Source organism: Artemia franciscana, chromosome 9, assembly GCF_032884065.1.
Source record: "Artemia franciscana chromosome 9, ASM3288406v1, whole genome shotgun sequence".
Classification (NCBI taxonomy): Eukaryota; Metazoa; Arthropoda; class Branchiopoda; order Anostraca; family Artemiidae; genus Artemia; species Artemia franciscana.
The window spans coordinates 25,988,293-26,008,573 of NC_088871.1; the positions used below are offsets into that span (position 1 = coordinate 25,988,293).

The 20,281-nt window shown below is 36.0% G+C and overlaps 1 protein-coding gene across 5 annotated transcripts in view; it reads left to right on the forward strand.

The window, feature by feature from the left end:
* LOC136031200 (protein madd-4-like) overlaps positions 1-20,281 on the forward strand; it is a 369,461-nt gene that overhangs the window by 304,038 nt on the left and 45,142 nt on the right. For all 5 annotated transcript variants that reach the window (XM_065710561.1, XM_065710563.1, XM_065710562.1 and 2 more), the window contains one exon: positions 2,201-2,341. In XM_065710561.1, the coding sequence (XP_065566633.1) occupies positions 2,201-2,341 (141 nt within the window). The remainder of the gene's footprint in view (positions 1-2,200; positions 2,342-20,281) is intronic.

Here is a 20,281-nt window from a genome sequence, read left to right on the forward strand (position 1 = left end):
AAACAGTTAAAGCTCTTATCGTTAAGTAAATAGATAAATGCAATTGAAATAAATACCAACAAATGAACTTACCCATTTTATTTTACACAACCCAGTGTTCTATCATGAGAATTACTTAACGCTTTTTTGACAGGAGCCAGCCAGAACTGTTTGCTTCCCTGTGATATTAAAATTATTTTAGGATCTACAAAATTGTGTTGTATTTCAGGCAATTAATTTAAATTTCAGTTGTTGCATGAAAATTGAAGTTATTTAATTAGTCTGTCAGTTCATGATCAGAAGATTCCGTGATGAAATATAATTCCCAGGAAAATTTTCAAGTCTTAAAGCTTGTTTTCCATGGAAATTATTGTAGTATTTGCGTCTTTTAATTATTGTAAAATGTTATAAAAATAGATTTAGTGCACTCAAGTTGTTTAAGCTTATGAAATAATCGTTAGAAAAGAACTTGCTTGTCAAGTAACAGAATTATAGATAATGAGATGCACAAGCACAAGGGATTCCCAAGATCCCTCACTCTACTCCCCCTCCTGCATAGTATTGAGAATCCCTTTTTTTTACAAAAATAGAAGGATATAGGCAATTTTTATTTGATTATTTTAATAACGCTCTTGCTACCCGTTTAGAACGTACCTTCGCAAATTTTCTCTATTCTTAGCTTTAGGAAATTATCAAACATTTAGTGGTAACTGTAAGTGAGGAGCGGCCCGGCTCAATAGTAACCGAAACTCTAAAAAACGGGATTTTGATGCCAATAGATACATTGAAAGGATCGGATTTTTACGCTAATTTCAAATATATAAGTTTCATTAAGTTTAATCTTACCCATCGAAAGTTACGACCCTGAGAAAATCGCCTTATTTTTGAAAAAAGGACAAAACGGCCCCTAAAAGTCATAAAATCTTGATGAAAATCACACCATCAGATTCAGCATATCAGAGAAACCTACTATAGAGGTTTCAAGCTCTTATCTACAAAAATTTGGATTTTTTTTTGTCAGAAGAAAGATCACAGATGTGTGTTTCTTTTTTTTTCAGGGGTGATCCTATCGGTTCAGTGGTTCTAGAATATCGCGAGAGGTCTCATTTGAAAGGAAGTTAAAAGTTATAGTGCCCTTTATAAGTGACACAAAAAATTGGAGTGCAACTAGGCCGCCTCCCACGCTCATTTTCCCCAAAGTCTCTACATCAAAATTTTGAGATAGCCATTTTGTTCAGCATAATCGAAAAATCTAATAACTATGTCCTTGAGGATGACATAATTCCCATCCCCCACATTCTCCGGGGAAGGGCTGCAAGTTATGAAATTGGCCCATTGTTTACATGTAGTATTGGTTATTGGGAAGTATACAGACCATTTCAGGGGGATTTTTTCTGGTGGGAGGGGTCGGGGAGAAGGTGTTATATGGTAGGATTTTTCCATGGGGACGAGAATTTTTCCATGAAGGGGGCGCCAAACTTCCCAGCATTATTTAAAAAAAGATCCGAAATCAAATAAGAAAAAAAGTTTAGTCAACTGAGATTAAGGAGCAACCATAAAATTTAAAAGGAATAGAAATTATTACGTATGCGAGGGGGTTTGCTCCCTCGTCAATGACTCGCTCTTTGCGTTAAAGATTTTTAGTACTTCCAAAGGGCTCTTTATTCTAACTAAACGACCTTTTTGATTCAAGGGTAATTCTTAAACGGTCGGAACAAAATTCGAACTTTAGCGAAAAGAGCGAGGTATTGACGAGGGGGCTAACCCCTTCATATATGTAATGATTTCTGTTCGTTTAAGTTTTAATGTTGCTCCTTACTTTCAGTTGAAGAAACTTTTTTTTTTATAAGAATGATAAAAACTGTTTAAAAGACTAAATATCTCTGTGGATAATCAAAGGAAAGCTTATCGTCAAACTTTTAAAAATAAGAGACTAAGATGAATTTTTATTCCCTTTCATTTAATTCCTAGCGTGTAACTTTCTAGCTGTAAATGCTAGAATAAGGGAATTTGATTAGGAAAAAACAATTTTCCTGTGACTAAAGAGGCTGAAAATCTCATCACTTTTATAAAACATTTTTATCTAGAGAAACATTTCTCTGGGGAAAAGGAAATGATACCACTAGAGAGAAACCTTAATTTCATATTTCAAACCTTAATAAATATGAACTTCAGAATTTACTTTTCTTTAATTTACTTAATTACTTTTTTATTTTACCAGCTGGAGGTGCAGAGGCGAATATTACATTAGCTGTTCAAACTCCCCCAAGGAAATTTGGCTCATCTGAAGAAAACGGCCTTTGGACCTTGGGGCCTGTCAAGGGGGGAATTTCAATTAAGGACTATTTCCCTAGTGAAAACGGTACGATTTCAATGACTTTTGCGTCTTTTGTTTCTATGGTAGAATAACTTAGTACATGTAAGCATTGGACTTTGGCAAATAAAAGTTAGAAGAGGAAAAATTATGAAGAATATTTGCGGCAGAAAAATATATAAATGCCACTTCAACAATGTGTTATTTATAATTTATGATTTTTTAAACTCTGTATTACGTATATTACGTATTATTACGATTGAACAAGTAGTGAAAGAAAAGAAAAAAATACCCAATAAACTTCGCTGGACTAATTTCAGACTCAGTTTCTCTTGGTAGACTGTTCACTAATTCGATGTTACTCATTTATACAATGTTCTAATAATACGTTATCGTAATAATACGATAGCTAATACGATGTTCACTAATTCCTCGTCGTTTTCAGATTGAAAAAGAATTAAAAAAAAAAAGCTAAGTTTCGCTGGACTAATTTCAGATTCTGTTTTTCTTCCTAGACTCTTCACTAATTCGATGTTACTAATTAATACGATGTTCTATTAATACGATAACCAATACGATGCTCTCTAATTCCTCGTCGTCCTCGGATTCAACAAGTATTAAAAAAAAAAAATAAAAAGGGGAAAAAAATTTACTATATAAACTTTGCTGGACTAATTCCAGATTATGTTTCTCTGGCTAGACTGTTCACTAATTCGATGTTATTGTATTTTATTATTATTTCCTTTGTAAACTAGCCAAATATCATATATTTTTCTATCTTCATGACTGTTCGAGGTCTCCCCCTAACCTAGTTTATCCTTTGCTTGGATTTCGCAACAACTCAGCTAATGAAATTCAAATTAAAAGCTTTCTAGACACTAATTTGCTATTTCGAGGTCCAAGTCAAATGGTCAAGCATTTGTTTTTCAGGGCCTTTACAAAGAAATAATGGGAAAGTCTAAAAAATAGCTGTGCTCACAAGAAACGATTCGATTTAAAGTGAATATTGATTTGTATTTCTGTTCCAAGATGACTAGTAATTCATTCAGATTCTTACTTTATTTCATTTAACTAACTCCATTTAATATTGATTTGAATGTTCTTCGAACGAAATCTGACCTTGTTTAGATGGATAAATTGTTTCCAGAGTTTACTTTTTTAAGATTCATGCTCGGTATGTCTTGCTTTAAAAAACTCTTTTTCCGCTACCGCTTAAAAAAGTGTCGGACAGTGGTAAAATGTACTTTGTACTTGTACTTAGGTCACGTTCGAGCCTTGTCCAGGCCTATCGTGGCATCCAGAATTTGTCGACATGCGTCTCTCCATTGCTCTCTTTCAAGTGCGATTGGCTCGATCAACTGGATCCATTGTCTATTCCATCGGTCGGCTCTAACTGTTGATAACCATGTCTTTTTTTGTCCTCCAGGCTTCTTCTTCCAGTGCGCAAGGGGTTGGCATTTCAAGCACTGTTTGCTGAACGAGTCATCCGGTCGGCGCAGTGTATGCCCGAACCATCGTAGACGTCTCGCTTTGACAACATCAGAGACAAGTGGTATATCACCACATCTTCTTCTGATGACATCGTTAGGGACGCGGTCAGAGAGACGCAGGCCAAGAATACAGCGAAGACACTTGTGGTGGAAGACATTCAGGTTATTAGCTTCCCCAGCTCTGAGGGGCCACGTTTCGCAACCATAAAGAAGCACAGAGAGGACCAAAGCGTTATATATCCGGAGCTTTGTTCGAAGGGAGATTTCATTTCGTAACCAGAGGCACTTCCGAAGCTGGATGAATGCTGCCCAGGCTGCGGAGATGCGGCTTTGTATTTCGCTTAGAGCTTCACCCTTGGGATTTATTAGGGAGCCTAGATATTTGAAATTCTGGACGTCTTCGATTGGGATGCCATTCAATGTGATTGGAGTTTCATCTAGCCCAGAGGTGCGCATCGATTTTGTTTTCGATTGGCTGATCTTTAGTCCAGTAGCAAGTGGTAAAATGTGAAAATGATAAATTATTTACCCGAACCAATAAAGCTTGAATTAAATTAAAAGCGCTCATAAAAGAAAAACTGAAGAAACTATCTGCCTTAATTCAATTTTACCCCCCCCCCCCGCATTTTCCCCATTCGCTGAGGTTTCTCTGAACTTTCTAATGTAGTAAGGAAGATTAAATAGGTTAAATTACAAAAATATTATAACAATAATCTCGCCATTCTAGCTCAATTAGCAGAGCTTAAAACTTTTGATCCCAGGGTCATGGGTTGGATCCCCACATTGGGTGATCAATGTTCGAAAGCCGTTACTATTATCTTTATTCTTTCACGCCTCTATCATTTGAACGGGTTTGCTACCAAAGTTAACAATGGATTTTGACGTTAATTTACTGTCTGTATAGTTATTTTAAACAAATTGAAAGCATTGCAAAGTAGAGTCCAGACAGGAACTGACAACTAGGCGTGCACCCAGGTATTAAAAAAATCGGGGAGAGGAGAATAACAAAAGAAAAAAAAATTATTTGATAGATGGAATAAAAACTCTCCAAGAATTCAAGAAAATTTTAGGGTTTGAAGGTAAGGTAGGGGTGGGCCAGGACGTTCCCCCTGGGCAAAAAGTTTTTACCCAGTTTTACCTTAATTTTTTTATCCTAACATCTCGTTATAACTAATATATTTATTAGAATTATCTCACATTTATTTCATCTATCATTTGTATTTTAACTGTATTAAAAATATCTTGTTGGTTGGCCTTATAAGTCGCTTCATCAGAATTGACCCAATTTCCTTCTAGATATCATCTTGGATGTCAAGATTGAATTATAAACATCAAGCGACTTATTAAATCTAACTTTACAAATTTATAACCTAACCTGAGGATGTTCTAGAAAAAAAGCTCAAACAATGGAAAGACAGACTATCATGCAAATAATATGCTAAAACTTAACTATGATACCAGTTATTCTACCAATATTTCTCTTAGTTCACTGCGTGTGGTCGAAGGGAAGGTAAAACAAGAATTTAGATTTATGATTTGGACAGTCATAAGTACCTAATTTATGTTTCACTGATATTTAAGCTGTTCGCAAGCAAATTAGATTAATTTTAGTTTTTTTTCTTATCTAGGATTGAAACACTTAATTGACTCACCGAATCTTATATTTTTGGCAAATTTCTCAAATAAAGTAACAATGTCCCAAAAATGACAAAACGAATTGAGCCTTGTAAAAATTAATTTTAAAAACGAAGTCCTTCTTACGGAGAGCGAAGTTGAAACATAAAATGAAAAAACATTATTACTTCATAATTTTTTTTGTGAAGGTAAAGAGCGAAGCTGAAACTTGAAACGAACAAAAACTATTGCTTCGCAGATTTTTCTTGCGGAGATAAAGAGCAAAGTTGAAGCTTAAAACGAACAAAAACTATTGCTTCGTACATTTTTTTTTGTAGAGGTAAAGAGCGAAGTTGAAACATGAAATGAAAATAAATATTACTTCTTAAATTTTTTTTTCTGATGGAGGTAAAGAGCAAAGCTGAAACTTAAAACGAGCAAAAATTATTGCTTCGCAGATTTTTCTTGCGGAGATAAAGAGCAAAGTTGAAGCTTAAAACGAACAAAAACTATTGCTTCGTACATTTTTTTTTGTAGAGGTAAAGAGCGAAGTTGAAACATGAAATGAAAATAAATATTACTTCTTAAATTTTTTTTCTGATGGAGGTAAAGAGCAAAGCTGAAACTTAAAACGAACAAAAACTATTGCTTCACAGATTTTTCTTACGGAGATAAAGAGCAAAGTTGAAACTTAAAACGAACAAAAATTTTTGCTTCGTAGATTTTTTTTCGTGGAGGTAAAGAGCGAACTTGAAACATGAAATGAAAATAAATATTACTTCTTAGATTTTTTTTCTTATGGAGGTAAAGAGCAAAGCTGAAACTTAAAACGAACAAAAACTATTGCTTCGCAGATTTTTCTTACGGAGATAAAGAGCAAAGTTGAAACGAATAAAAATGTTGTTTTGTCGATTGCAAAGTATATCTATAAAACTAGCTTAAATATACTGACTCGTGAAATTTTTCAATATCTGTAAAATTCTAAAAGTAGCGCCTGTACTGAAGACGCAAAACCAACCTAAAAAAACAAAATTTTCCCTTAGGAGCCAAAAATTCCGTAGTTAGCCTGCAGAAAATGAAAACTAATTTATAGGGCTCTTAATAGTTTTTCATGGGCTATGGTATCGATAACTTTTAGTATACAATCATAAGTCTCTTAAAAAGTCTCAAACTTGCTCAGTTTTCAGGAAAGAACCAGTTTTTAGGATTCTACACACACTGGAAAATATCACGAATCTGTTTATTTACAATAGTTTTGTAGATATATCTTGTGTAATCGGTGAAGCAATGGTTTTTCTCCGTTTTAATTTCATTTTCTCTCTTTGCTTCCATAAGAAGAACGTCATTTTAACGAATTAATTTTCGCTTGTTTTTGGTTTTTCTAACGTGCAAAGTAAACCTTACAAAAAGACCTTTGTTTAATCTAGGCAATGAAATTAAACAAGTCAATATGACTTTCTGTTAAAAGACGGCATTAAATATAAGTTTCCTTCTTTAAACTTTTCCATAAGATGCGCGCAACTTTATCACGTAACCAAAGCAAATGAGTGGTAAGTTGTCATCTGTATCGTAAAGGATTTGTACATTGAAAATTACATTATTTTCATGAAAATAAAAATGAACAAATGAAATTTCTTTCAGATACTATTTTTTTATACAAAATGTCTCTTTGTTTTTGCTTACTAAGAGGGGTTGGTAGGGGAGCATACAAGTAGGCAATTTTAAACCTTCGTCTAAAGGTTTTTTGACAATAGAGATTCCAATAGTGCCATTATTATGCTTTCAGCCATTCCACTCCAAAAGGTATCATTTGGCACTTAATGACTGAGTTATTAAGACTAATTTATAAGAGGCAATTAGAGAGAGGCAGTAGTTTGAAATAAGCTGTTAGGTATATTTCTGCGATCTTGTAATAATTTGATAGCCCTGACAGGAAAAAGTACTAGAAATAAATAATGAGATACATGTTAACCATTCAAAAAAGTGATTTCCCTCGTTTTCCGAGATGAGAAGTTTTTGACCAAGACAAATCGATGGGCTATCTTAGAATTTGGATTTCCCGGCACTATGACCCTCTTTGAGCAAAACTTGGTGTTTTTTTCTCGATAACAAATGGTTGAATCCGTCATTTCACGTGGCACAACCTCTTTTGTTACTTTAAGGTAGTCATCTGCTGATGATTGGTCAAAAACCTTGTCATTACATTCATGTCATTGTCCGCTGACGATCTATGAATAAAAACAGAACCCCCTGAGCATTCATTTCATGCTGCATATCTTTATCCGCATAGTAAAAACTTTTTTTCAAGATGGGGCTGCAAACCAAAGAATCGATTGGCCATCTTAGAACTTACATTTTCTGGCATTTGACTCTTTGGACAAAATCAATGTTGTTTAAAACAGAAGGGCAGAAAACACTGCTCCGCGAGGCACTATCTCTTTTGTTGATTAAAAAGGACACTAATAATTTCAATTTCCTTCCAAATGAGCCCTATTCCAACATTCTACGATCACTGGCTCGATACAGTAACATTTGGGGTGGGATAAAAATAAAGAGAAATAAATGGAGTAGTAATGTTAATAGCGCGCTTTTCATTTTAATCTGATGCCATTTTAGAGGGGTTTCAGGTTCTTTTGCTAAAAGGAAATAGATCCTTTCCCGCAATAACTTTTAATGTTAGGAGTAATCAAATAATATTTACCATTCCTGAATAAACTTATAATGGCAATTTTTTTCGATAGGCAGTTTTTAAATGTATTTTAAACATTAAGTTACTATGGGCCGCTGTTAGCTCTTTACCATGATTCGTTCTTTTTGACACTGCAAATTGGATAAAGCATATTATTCTTGTAATATACTTCAAGTTCTTATATTAGCATACGACAGTTGTGAAAACTTTCCCAGTGGATGATTAGAACAACATGGTCCAAACTCCTGTGCTCTTTGGTAATTTTATTTGCTTCCTCTTTGCAGTTTTCATCATTTCGCACAGCAAAAAGTAAATTATATCTCTGATGCACATCGCCAAAGAAAAAACAAGAAGAAAACAAAAGAAAAGAAAAAATAAACCACAATTTAAGGACTTTGGACAAATACAAAATTTTTCTCAAAGGATTTACAGCATTTGATGCAAAATAATTAACTAGTATCAAATAAGATATCCGAAACGAGTTCATTGGGATACCAGGTTTTGTTGTTGTTCCACTTCTTTATTAGACTTACGACGCTAACGTCTCATGAGTTGTCGCTGCTTCTGTGGGTCACATTTATGGAGTGGCAATGGATATCTGATTAGACTAGAGCCCCTGAACAATGAAAAAGGATGCAATAAGCCCATCTTCTGTTTGTGGATGATAAGAATACACTCTTTCTCTCACAGAAATTCGCCCAAGAACACCCAAAACCGTAAATATATCTGTTGTTCCATGTTTTTTGTAAATAAATTCTGCCATCCCGTGTTGTAGTTAGGCTGATGAAAGAGATTGTGATTCCCCTCTGTTCCTCCCACATAGCTTGGACCAGGTATGCACTATGAATAGGTATAACAAGGAGCCTAGCTCTTAGTTTTAATAGGATCCACCATACCCTTCTGGTAAATGTGCTTATGAAGAAAATTCGAGTTATTATGTCAAATTCCCCTAGACTTCAAATCAATCCTGAACATTAAAAAGGGATAACTTCGGCATTAAATGGGGCTTTCAACTAAGTTTGGTTGAAATCAAACAACCCCTTTTGGTAGATATACTGATTACTATAATTTAGATACCTCTCGCTCCTCCTCCCTCTTCCAAGGGAAATCAAACTTTTCCCAGTCCATAAAACATGAATAATGCATTTGACTCTCATCAATTTTGATTGAGACTGAACAATTTCTTCCTTTGGGTGTTTTGATGACAAGAATTTATCCCTTCCCCTGGCCTGTCATCCAGATTGATAGAATCGGTTTTGGACTTCAGAAAGGCAAAAAGTGGACACTGGCTCTTTCTTAACGTCAAGCTTCATTTATATCTGGTGACCGTCCTGGTGATATTATTATGAAAAAATGAGTAAGTTATATTCGGACCCTGAAAAACCGCAGCAGGAAAATCAGCTTTCACCTTTCATAAAATTTTGTTAATGTGCTACAACTGCTTCTGATAGATGCATCGATAACAATAATGATGATTACACCAAAAGCTGCAACATATTACACAACAAATATACCGAAGGGCTATCCGAATAAAGCATTAACGTCATGATGTGACCAAATATTTGGGTCCTAACAGCAGACTCAATGTGGTCCTGAAGTCCTGCAGTGACCACCTAAGCCAGATGGAGATCCCACGAGCCTTGGCTCATTTAGGCCTAATTGCCTCCTCTTCTCTATTGGGAGAGCTTATGAAAGCTTTTACAATCATACGATTTATCAGTAGCTGGAATCAAATGACCTTTAGCCGACCATCAACACGGATTCCGCCAGAAACGTTCAACTCTCCATTGCCTAGTGGCCCACCAGCATGAGTGGATTGAACTCCTAGCAAAAGGATACGACATTAGACTATTGTCATCTGGCATCACTAAACTTTCGACAGTGTATGGTATCATGGCCTGCGAAAGAAATTCTACGCGTATTGTCTCCGCGGACGTCTGTTAAAAGCTTTCGTTCCGATAGTTCACAGTGGATTGTTGTCAATGAACCCACTTCCCATGATTATCCAATAAAGGCAGGTGTAGGCCAGGGTAGCATTTTAGAATCTACACATTTTCTTATCTACATCAAACAGTTCCTGGTAACGAACTGTAGTAAGGAGCGACCAGGCTCAATAGTAACCGAAATTTAAAAAAATGAAATTTTGATACCAATAGTTACATCAAAAGAATGGTATTTTAATGCAGATTTTAAATATATAAGTTTCATCAAGATTAGTCTTACCCATCAAAAGTTACGAGCCTGAGAAATTGCCTCATTTTAGAAAATAGGGGGAAACACCCCCTAAAAGTCATACGATCTTAACGAAAATCACACCATCAGATTCAGCGTATTAGAGAACCTAATTGTAAAAGTTTCAGGCCCTTATCTACAAAAATGTGGGATTTCGCATTTTTTGCCAGAAGACAAATCACGGATGCGAGTTTTTTTTAACGGAAATTAAAAGTTCTAGTGCCCTTTTTAAGTGACCAAAAACATTAGAGGGTACCTAGGCACCCTCCCACGCTCATTTTTCCTCCAAAGTTACCGGATCAAAATTCTGAGATAGCCATTTTATTCACCATAGTCGAAAAACCCAATAACTATGTCTTTGGGGACGACTTACTCCCCCGCAGTCCCCATGGGAGGGGCTGCAAGTTACGAACTTTGACCTGTATTTACATATAGTAATGGTTACTGGGAAGTGTACAGACGTTTTCAGGGGGATTTTTTTGGTTTGGGGGGATATTTGAGGGGGGAGGGTTACCGAGGAGGCTCTTTCCATGGAGGAACTTCTCATGGGGGAAGAGACTTTCAATGGAGGGGGGGTGCAGGATTTTCTAGCATTATTTAAAAAAACAATGAAGAATAAATATGAAAAGTTTTTTTTTACTGAAAGTGAGAAGCAGCATTAAAACTTAAAACGAACAGAAATTATTACGCATATGAGGGGCTTACCTCCTCGTAATACCTCGCTCTTTACGCTAAAGTATTTTTAGTAATCAACTATTTATTCTACGGCCTTTGTGATTCAGGGGTCATTCTTAAGGAATTGGGACAAAACTTAAGCTTTAATGTAAAGAGCGAGGAATCGACGAGGGGTGAGCCCCCTCGTATGCGCAATAAAAACATACGAATATAGAAGTTCGCTACGTAATTTAATTCGTAAGTTACGCATATTTTTTACTTATGAAAACGTTCGTAAAAAATTATAAGTTATAGTTGCCTTTTTAAGTAATCTTTACGCTAAAGTTTTTTAATGTTTTTAAACGACAAGGTAGACACCCTTGCATCACTTTTTCGACAACACGACGCACGTAGCTGTACCAAAACACGAAGACCTCTGCTCATTTAGGCCTAATTGCCTCCTTTTCTCTATTTCGAGAGTTTATGAAAGCGTTTACAATCATACGATTTATCGGTAACTGGAATCAAATGACCTTTAGTCGACCATCAGCACGGATTCCGCCAGAAACGTTTCACTCTCCAATACTTAGTGGCCCACCAGCATGAGTGGATCGAACTCCTAGCAAAAGGATACGACATTAAACTATTGTCATTTGGCATCACTAAACTTTCGACAGTATATGGTATCGTAGCCTACTAAAGAAGTTCTACGCGTATTGTCTCCTTGGACGTCTGTTGAAGGTGATCAAGAACTTTCTTTCCAATAATTCACAGTGGATTGTTGTCAACGAGCCCACTTCCCGTGATTATCTAATAAAGGCAGATGAAGACAGGGGTAGCATCTTAGAATCAACTCATTTTCTTATCTACATAAATGACAAGGAAGACAACCTTGCATCACTTTTTCGACGACACGACACTCGTAGCTGTCCCAAAACACGAAGACCCATCACAATCCTCTTACCTCTACCAACGATCTTTTGTAAATCGAAAAGCAATCCCATGTTGTACAGTCAATTCTAATGTGAATTCTGTAATTGAATAGTCAATCCTAATCCATCAATAATACCAAGTGCCATAAAAACCAATCAGATGCTTGATTTCCGACCGAAAGTGCCCTGTATACATCTCTACTTAATCTTGGCGAATGAAGCTATAAAAAGAGTCAACTAGTCTTGCCTCCTAGGAATCCACTTCTCTACAGATCTCTCTTAGAAAACCATCGTGATCGGGTGCGATCTTTACAGTATATGGATGCCTGCATTATGCTGGTGCTCTGAAGACCATGTTGGTTTACCTCAAAAGATAGACAATAGAACTAATATGGAGGTTTAGTTTTTACCCATCACTTTCTAGTCTATTTGTGAGTTGTTTGGTATAGCATCAATGGCTGTTTTATACAAGTACATAAAGTTGCCTCCTTCTGTAGAGCTTTGTCGTATTGTGCCTCCATTGCTCAACCAGAAAGATTCACTCCTTCTTGATTCACTCCTTCCAAAGAAGATTCATCAATTAAACCTAGTTATGAAATTTATTTAAAAGACCAGCGGCAAATCAGATTCTCTAAAATACCTGGCACCACGAATTTAGGAATAAATAAATAAAAAAAAATGTAGAACCGGCTCTCAAGCCTGAAAAGGTACAAATAGGAAGATAACTCTTACTTCCCATCAATCTTTACTTATATCTGATAAGTCAGCCTTTTGATGCCAAGATAAATAGAATTTAGGGAACCCTCCCCTCCCCCCAATAAGGTTTGATCAGGTACAGCCACCAGAAAGGCAGAACTTGGAAACTTACTTTGCCCAAAATAGTGTTTTGAGATTTAACAATCTATTCGGGTAGGTACCATGAGGATAATAGAGCCCTGTCTCCCCAAAGGGGTCTCGGTGTAAGCGGTATGAACCCCCAAAAGGCCTAACTGGAACACTTGTTTTTATATACAGTTATATTTGGCTAATATCCAATAACCCCTTCAGCTACACGTCCTGATGTTAAAAATTTAGGAACCCTTCTCCTTTACTTTCCTCACAAAGGTGGGATTTGGTTCAGATTACCAGGAAGTGAAGATGTCAGATCATTTTAATTACAAGAAAATAGGGTACGAATGCCTCTTCATATGTTCCCTTTTTAATCTCCACCCCCGCCCCTACCTCCCGTAACAAAAAAGGCAAGAAACAAAAATACAAATTCTTACTGATTAAACACTTTTATTCTCGAAAATACTCATGGCTTCTCTTTCTTATATACATGGCAATATTATCATGTATTAGTATTTTAGGTATTGATTTTTAAAGGGTTTCGTATCCAGGAGCCAGATCCAACAATCTCTTCAGCTGGAGGTCCATATTAATAAAATTTAAGAATCCTTCCCCTATCAAATAGGTTAATTTGGGCCCAGCCGTAATTTAATGGATCTGCAAAGCTCAAAAAATGCAGTTAAGACATTTACTCTTACTTTCCACTAAGTTTGATTTAAAGCCAACTACCCTTTTTGTAAGATATTCTGACTACGAGAATTTAGAACCAACCACTTTCCTCCCTCTAAAGAGGCTGTATTATACGTGAATCTCAGAAAAGTACGAACCAGCAAAGTGTCCCCTCGGCAACCAGGTGTGACAAGGGTGACTGAAAAGTCATACTTCATAGGTGGTCATTGCGGACAAAGTCTGTCCATCGAATTTTCTCGTTTATCTGAAGCCACTTAGATTAAAGAGTGTCGAGACGGTGCTGAACAGCTGCAGTTGCATCTCTCTGTTTCATCTCTGTACAGTGGGATTGAATAGATTGACCCTTTACGGTTCTTCATTTTGGTGGTTCGCTTGATCATTGCCTTCTTCCAAACATGGCTCAGTCTAACGAAGACAGCAGATGCCTTGGCCGCATGGGCGACAGCTTCATGGTCAAAGCAGCCGTTTGATGATATGATAGAACCAAGATAGGTAAAATGGTTAACTATTTCGGTTTGGTGTCCGGCGATCAAGTAATTAGAGTTGTTGGTGTCAGATTTTGGCTGCACTACAATGACTTTCGTCTTCTTCCAGTTAATGGATAGTCCGGTCCTGCAACTTCTCTCGGAAGCGTGTTTAGAGCCATAAGTAGCTGTGATTTGGAGTTGGTGACTAGTGCTATGTCATCAGCAAAGTCAAAATCAGTGACAACTCTGTCCCCATACTTAAGTCCAAAGCTCAACTTCCGGGTTGTCCAAGTCATAACTATATAACTATTGTCATAAATCTATAATATAGTTAAATAACTTAGGAGCAACTGCGGAACCCTGCCTGCCTGCTACGTCTACCGTTCACTTGCACGCAGCTCTCAGTCTTTTGATGATCGCCCCTTCGTAGGCGGACATATTTTGACGGGAGGTTGTTAAATTATAGTACCTTATAAATCTAACGATTAATTCACATTGATACATATAGCTCTAACTATGGCAAAGGGTGGGTGAAAGATACCGCCATACACAAGAATTTATTTCAAGGAATCGAGGGAATTGGGAGGAAGTGGGCGTGGAGAAATCTTGAATAATTTGTACAGATGATACTAACAGATTGTACAAGTAAAATATAAAAAATTATAAAATAACAATTTGTAAAATACCGACTTTTAAGAGGCCTGTTTCCAATACCCTCTCTAAATGTACACGCCTGATGAGTGTTTTTATTTTAAATCTAAATAAGAAGTCTTTTTTGCCACACGTTTCCATCAGTTTTACAAACTGACAAGTGTACTGCTAAAACTTAAATTAATGAGAAATGTGGACTTATTTGATGCTAAAACGTTAAACAGAATAAACTAGCAATTATACGCTGGTTATGCGTACAAATGTGGTCAGAAATGCGTTTTATTTTGAGTTTACGCATTTCTATTGCTTGATTTGTCTCCTTGGATGTAGCTTGTGGTAATCAAAATATCATATTTTGTACGATTGCTATCGCTACTTCAGTTTTGTTTCTCTCGTTTCCAATGCAACAGGTGTATTTGACATCTAGGTTAGGGGATTACTTTTAGTATGATCCCCTGTATTTTAAAAGACTTCTCTATGAATTATATGTATAAATAAAAGATTTTGAAATGACAACTTTTAACTTCAAGAAAATTCAGCGGTGTCACAGGCCATATGTTTGGGGAAAGGGGATAGCAGATTTATTAATAAGTTAGCAATACTTACCGAGTAATATTTTAATTTGATAAGAATAAAGAAAAAATCGTTAAAGTTTCGGCAAAACTGACATGTTTCGACCAGTAATTCATTAAATGAATTTTCCACTGACTCATTGAATTATGAATAATCCTCTTTGCGTCCCTCTGCAATTTACGCCTCTTCCAATATTTGCATCGTATTTCTATGAATACCTCTAATATTGTTGATAGTAATCGATCTATCTATATATATATATATATATATATATATATATATATATATATATATATATATATATATATATATATATACTAGCTGTTGGGGTGGCGCTTCGCGCCACCCCAACACCTAGTTGGCGGGGGCGCTTCGCGCCCCCTCCCACCCCCCAAGCCCCCCCGCGCGCGTAAGTCGTTACGTGCCATATTAGTTACGCGCCATTGTAGTTGTGTCCCTATGTCCCACCTGTGAATATAGATTATATATATTCAGATCTATACCTCATGATTCTAATGATTGCCCTTGAGCTTTGTTGATGGTGATTGCTAATCGACGATTCCCTGTGTCGCCATCGTCATTTATATATCTCCCTGAGCCCCCCGGCGTCCCTGTTGTAGTTGTGTCCCTGTGTCCCGGTCGTCATGTCCCGGTGTCCCGGTCGTCATTTGTGTCCCGGTCTGTATATACATTCGTTTTTGAATTGGTCTTTTTTTAGGTTTTAGTTTTTTACCTTTTCTTAGTTTTTTTTTCTTTTTTTTAGTTTTGTTTTTCTCCTTTATTTTTCATTTTTTTTCCTTTTTCATTTTATTTTCTTTTTTAGTTTTTTTAAGCTTTTTAGCTTTTTTAGTTTTTTATTAGTTTTTAGTTTTTTTTTAGTTTTTTTGTAGTTTTTACCTTTTTTTTAGTTTATAATTTTTTTTTTACTTATGTCCTGGTCGTCATTTATACTCCCTGTGTCCCGATCGTCATTTGTGTCCCGGTGCTTTGTTGATGGTTATTGCTAATCGAACATTCCTTGTGTCCCGGTCGTCATTTATATTCCCTATGTGCCGGTGTCCCGGTCGTCATTTGTGTCCCGATGTCCCGGTCTGTAATTTCGTCAGTCGAAAACATGACGTCAGTCGACACAGAAACATGACGTCACCTGACAGATCCACAGACAGACAACTTATTTTTATATATATATATATATATATAAATATATATATATATATATATATATATATATATATATATATATATATGTATATATATATATATATATATATATATATATATATATATATATATATATATATATATATATATATATATATATATATATATATTCTTTTTAGTTTTTTGTAGTTTTTACCTTTTTTAGTTTTTTTCTTCTTTTGTATTAATGCTAAAGCCAAGGTTCAAACCTGGAGCCTCTCGGACCTAGAACCTGAAACATAACGCTTTACCAACTCAGCTACTTCGGCTTGAATACATTCGTTTTGAGCAGCTTCCTCGGGTGTTGCCATTGTAGGTTCTTCAGTCATTTTACAATTAGAAATTTCTCTTTCAACGGTCTTCTTACAATTAAAAATTTGTCTTTGAACGATATTCTTAAATACCTGTGTCCTGGTCGTCATTTATATTCCCTGTGTCCCGGTCGTCATTTGTGTCCCGGTATCCCATAAATGTCTTTAATGACGTCACCGTCAAAGCAAAAATGACGACAACTAATTTCATGACGTCAGCCGACACAGAAACATGACGTCACCTGATCCACAGACAGACAGACAACTTATTTTTATATATATATATATATATATATATATATATATATATATATATATATATATATATATATATATATATATATATACACTAGCTGTTGGGGTGGCGCTTCGCACCACCCCAACACTTAGTTGGTGGGGGCGCTTCGCGCCCCCCCCCCAAGCCCCCGCGCGCGTAAGTCGTTATGCGCCATTGTAGTTTTGTCCCTGTGTCCCACCTGTGAATATAGATAGATATCTTGAACATGCAACATAATAATTGTCCATGGGAAAACAATCAGTTTTCAGATCTATACCGCATTTTTCGAACGATTGCCCTTGAGCTTTGTTGATGGTGATTGCTAATCGAACATTCCCAGTGTCCCCGTCGTAATTTATATATCCCCCTGTGCCCAGGCGTCCCCGTTGTAGTTGCGTCCCTGTGTCCTGGTCGTCATTTATATACCCTGTGTCCCGCTATCCCAGTCTGTAATTTCTCTTTGAGTGTCCCGGTGTCCCGGTTTGTAATTTCTCTTTGAGTGTCCCGGTCGTCATTTATATTCCCTGTGTCCCGGTCGTCATTTGTGTCCCAGTGTTCCGGTCTGTAGTGTCATCTTATAATGACGTCATACACAAAGCCTTATATACTTATAATGACGTCAAATGCAAACCCACAAACAAACAAACATGCATATATACAACTTATTTATATATATATATATATAGATACAGTTTCTTTTTTATTTTTTTTTATTTTTTAGTTTTTTCTTTTCTTAGTTATTTTCTTTTTTAGTTTTTCTTTTTTTTTAGTTTCTTCTTTTTATTGATTTGTTTTCTTCAATTTGTCAATGTTCATTCTAACATTGACACTTGGAAAAATCTTTACGTGCCAAGCATGCTAAAGCTCCAACAATTTATGATAAACCTTAAAATTTTGGGTATCTGTTTAAGGTTTTCGAATTGCTTTAATCTATTGTCAAAATATATTGAAATATTTGTGCAATTCCCAATTTTTTTGGTTTTTTCTTTTTTTTAGTTTTTTACCTTTTTTATTTTTTTTATTTTTTTACGTTTTTTCTTTTTAGGTTTTTTATTATTTTTTATTTTTTATTTTTTAGTTTTTTCTTTTTAGTTTTTTTTTAGTTTTTTACCATTTTTCTTTTTTCAGTTTTCTTTTTCTTCTTTATTTTTCAGCGTCACTATGAAATACATATCGCCGAACCTTAGTTTTTTTAACTAAAATCTGGTAGGCATTGATTACCTTATCCAAGTCAAAATCCTAAACCCAATCATCATCGCTATCATTTTCAGTTTTGATACGTTTGGACTTTCGCTGTCCAGGTGGATTTTCATCTAACTGCGTGATTTTGCGTTCTTTAGCCGCAAGCCTTTTGGCATTAACCCTTTGAGCAGATTCCTCGGCTTTTCTTCTGCCATTGTAGGATTTATACTAAAATTTCTCTTTGAATTAACTATTTTAGCAGCTTCCTCCGCTGTTTCTTCCGTCATTTTAAGATCTATACTAAAAATTCCTCTTCACGTGCCATGCTTGCTAAAGCTCAACAATTTATAATAAACCTCAAATATTAAGTATGTGTTTTAAGGTTTTCGAATTACTTTAATCTATTGTCAAAATATTTCGAAATATTTATGCAATTCCCAGTTTTTACATTTTAGTTTGTTTTCTTTTTCTTCTTAATTTTTCAGACGTCATATGCCAACCCTCAACACAAAAATACATACAACTTATTTTTATATATATAGAAGATATAATCTGGCGTAACAGACATAGTGTAACAGTCAAACACACAAACAACTTATTTTTATATATATATAGATATATATAAATAAGTTGTTTGTCTGTTGACTTACGTCATGTTTGTGTGTCGACTGACGTCATGTTTGTCGACTGACGTCATTATAAGGATTGACCATAATGCCGTCTTGAAGTTGTTTGTCGACTGACGTCATGTTTGTTGACTGACGAAATTACAGACCGGGACACAAATGACGACCGGGACACCGGGACACAGGGAATATAAATGACGACCGGGACACTCAAAGAGAAATTACAGACTGGGACACCGGGACACAAATAACGACCGGGACACAGGGAATATAAATGACGACCGGGACACAGGGACACAACTACAACGGGGACGCCGAGGGCATAAATGACGACCGGGACACAGAGAATGTTCGATTCAAAGCAATCAGCATTCACCATCAACAAAGCTCAAGGGCAATCATTAGAATAATGAGGAATAGATCGGAATACGGATTGTTTTTCCCATGGACAATTATATGTTGCATGTTCAAGAGTCGGTAAACCTGACAATCTATTTATATGCACAGACAATAGGACAGCGAAGAATGTTGTATATTCGCAAGTTTTACGTAGTTAAAAACATATATATATCTATCTATATTCACAGGTGGGACACAGGGACACAACTACAATGGCGCGTAACTAATATGGCGCGTAACGACTTATGCCCGCGGGGGGGCTTGGGATCGCGAAGCGCCCCAACAACTAGGTGTTGGGGTGGCACGAAGCGCCACCCCAACAGCTAGTATATTAATAAAAAAAGGTTTTAACGTGACAGCTAATAGGCTACTCTGTCCACAATACAATAGAAAATCCCCCATTTCGCATACAAGTCTAGCGGACATTGTCCATCATGAGTCAATCCAAAAATCTCGGTCATCTCCTTTGCATTTTCAGTGGAATTTCCCAGTTGACAAAGCTCATTTCAATTACCCTTACTCCATGCCTATCTACCTTGCCTGTGCCCTAGGATGGATGATACACTATCCATCAACAAGTGAAATGACATCATTTTTATGCAATTCTGAAAAAGGGCTATACCAATTTTGCCTCTCACTGAGACTCTCTGTCTTGCCTCTACCCTAATAACCGATGACTCAAGTCTCTCATCACTTCAACCAAGTTGAATGTAATTCACAAATCAACGTACTAATAATATTTGCATTATATCTCCATGAATACCTCTAACTTTCTTGATAGTAATATATTCACAAAAAAGGTTTTGAGGTGACAACCAATAAAGTGGGTGGTAGAATCTCTAAAACTAGGCTCAAAGATTTCCTCAAGTCTACTTTTTCTTTTAATCCGCAAAAATAATTCCAAATCTTCCTTACGCTAAGAATAAAAACCCAAAAATGTTGGTTTAGGACTAATAATGTGTGGGTTCAATGCAACCAAGAACTGAGGAAAGGCGGTGACATCAAACCGTGGCGTAATCAAAAATACGTAAAGGGTAACCTAATTTATTACATGCCAAGACCAGGGGTGCCAGTTTATGACGTTGTGTGTGTTTGGGGGGGGTCTCAATCAAATTAAAGTAAACTTTCAATTAAAATGGACTTTCCGAAGAAGAACTTTTTCCAAGAAAAGTA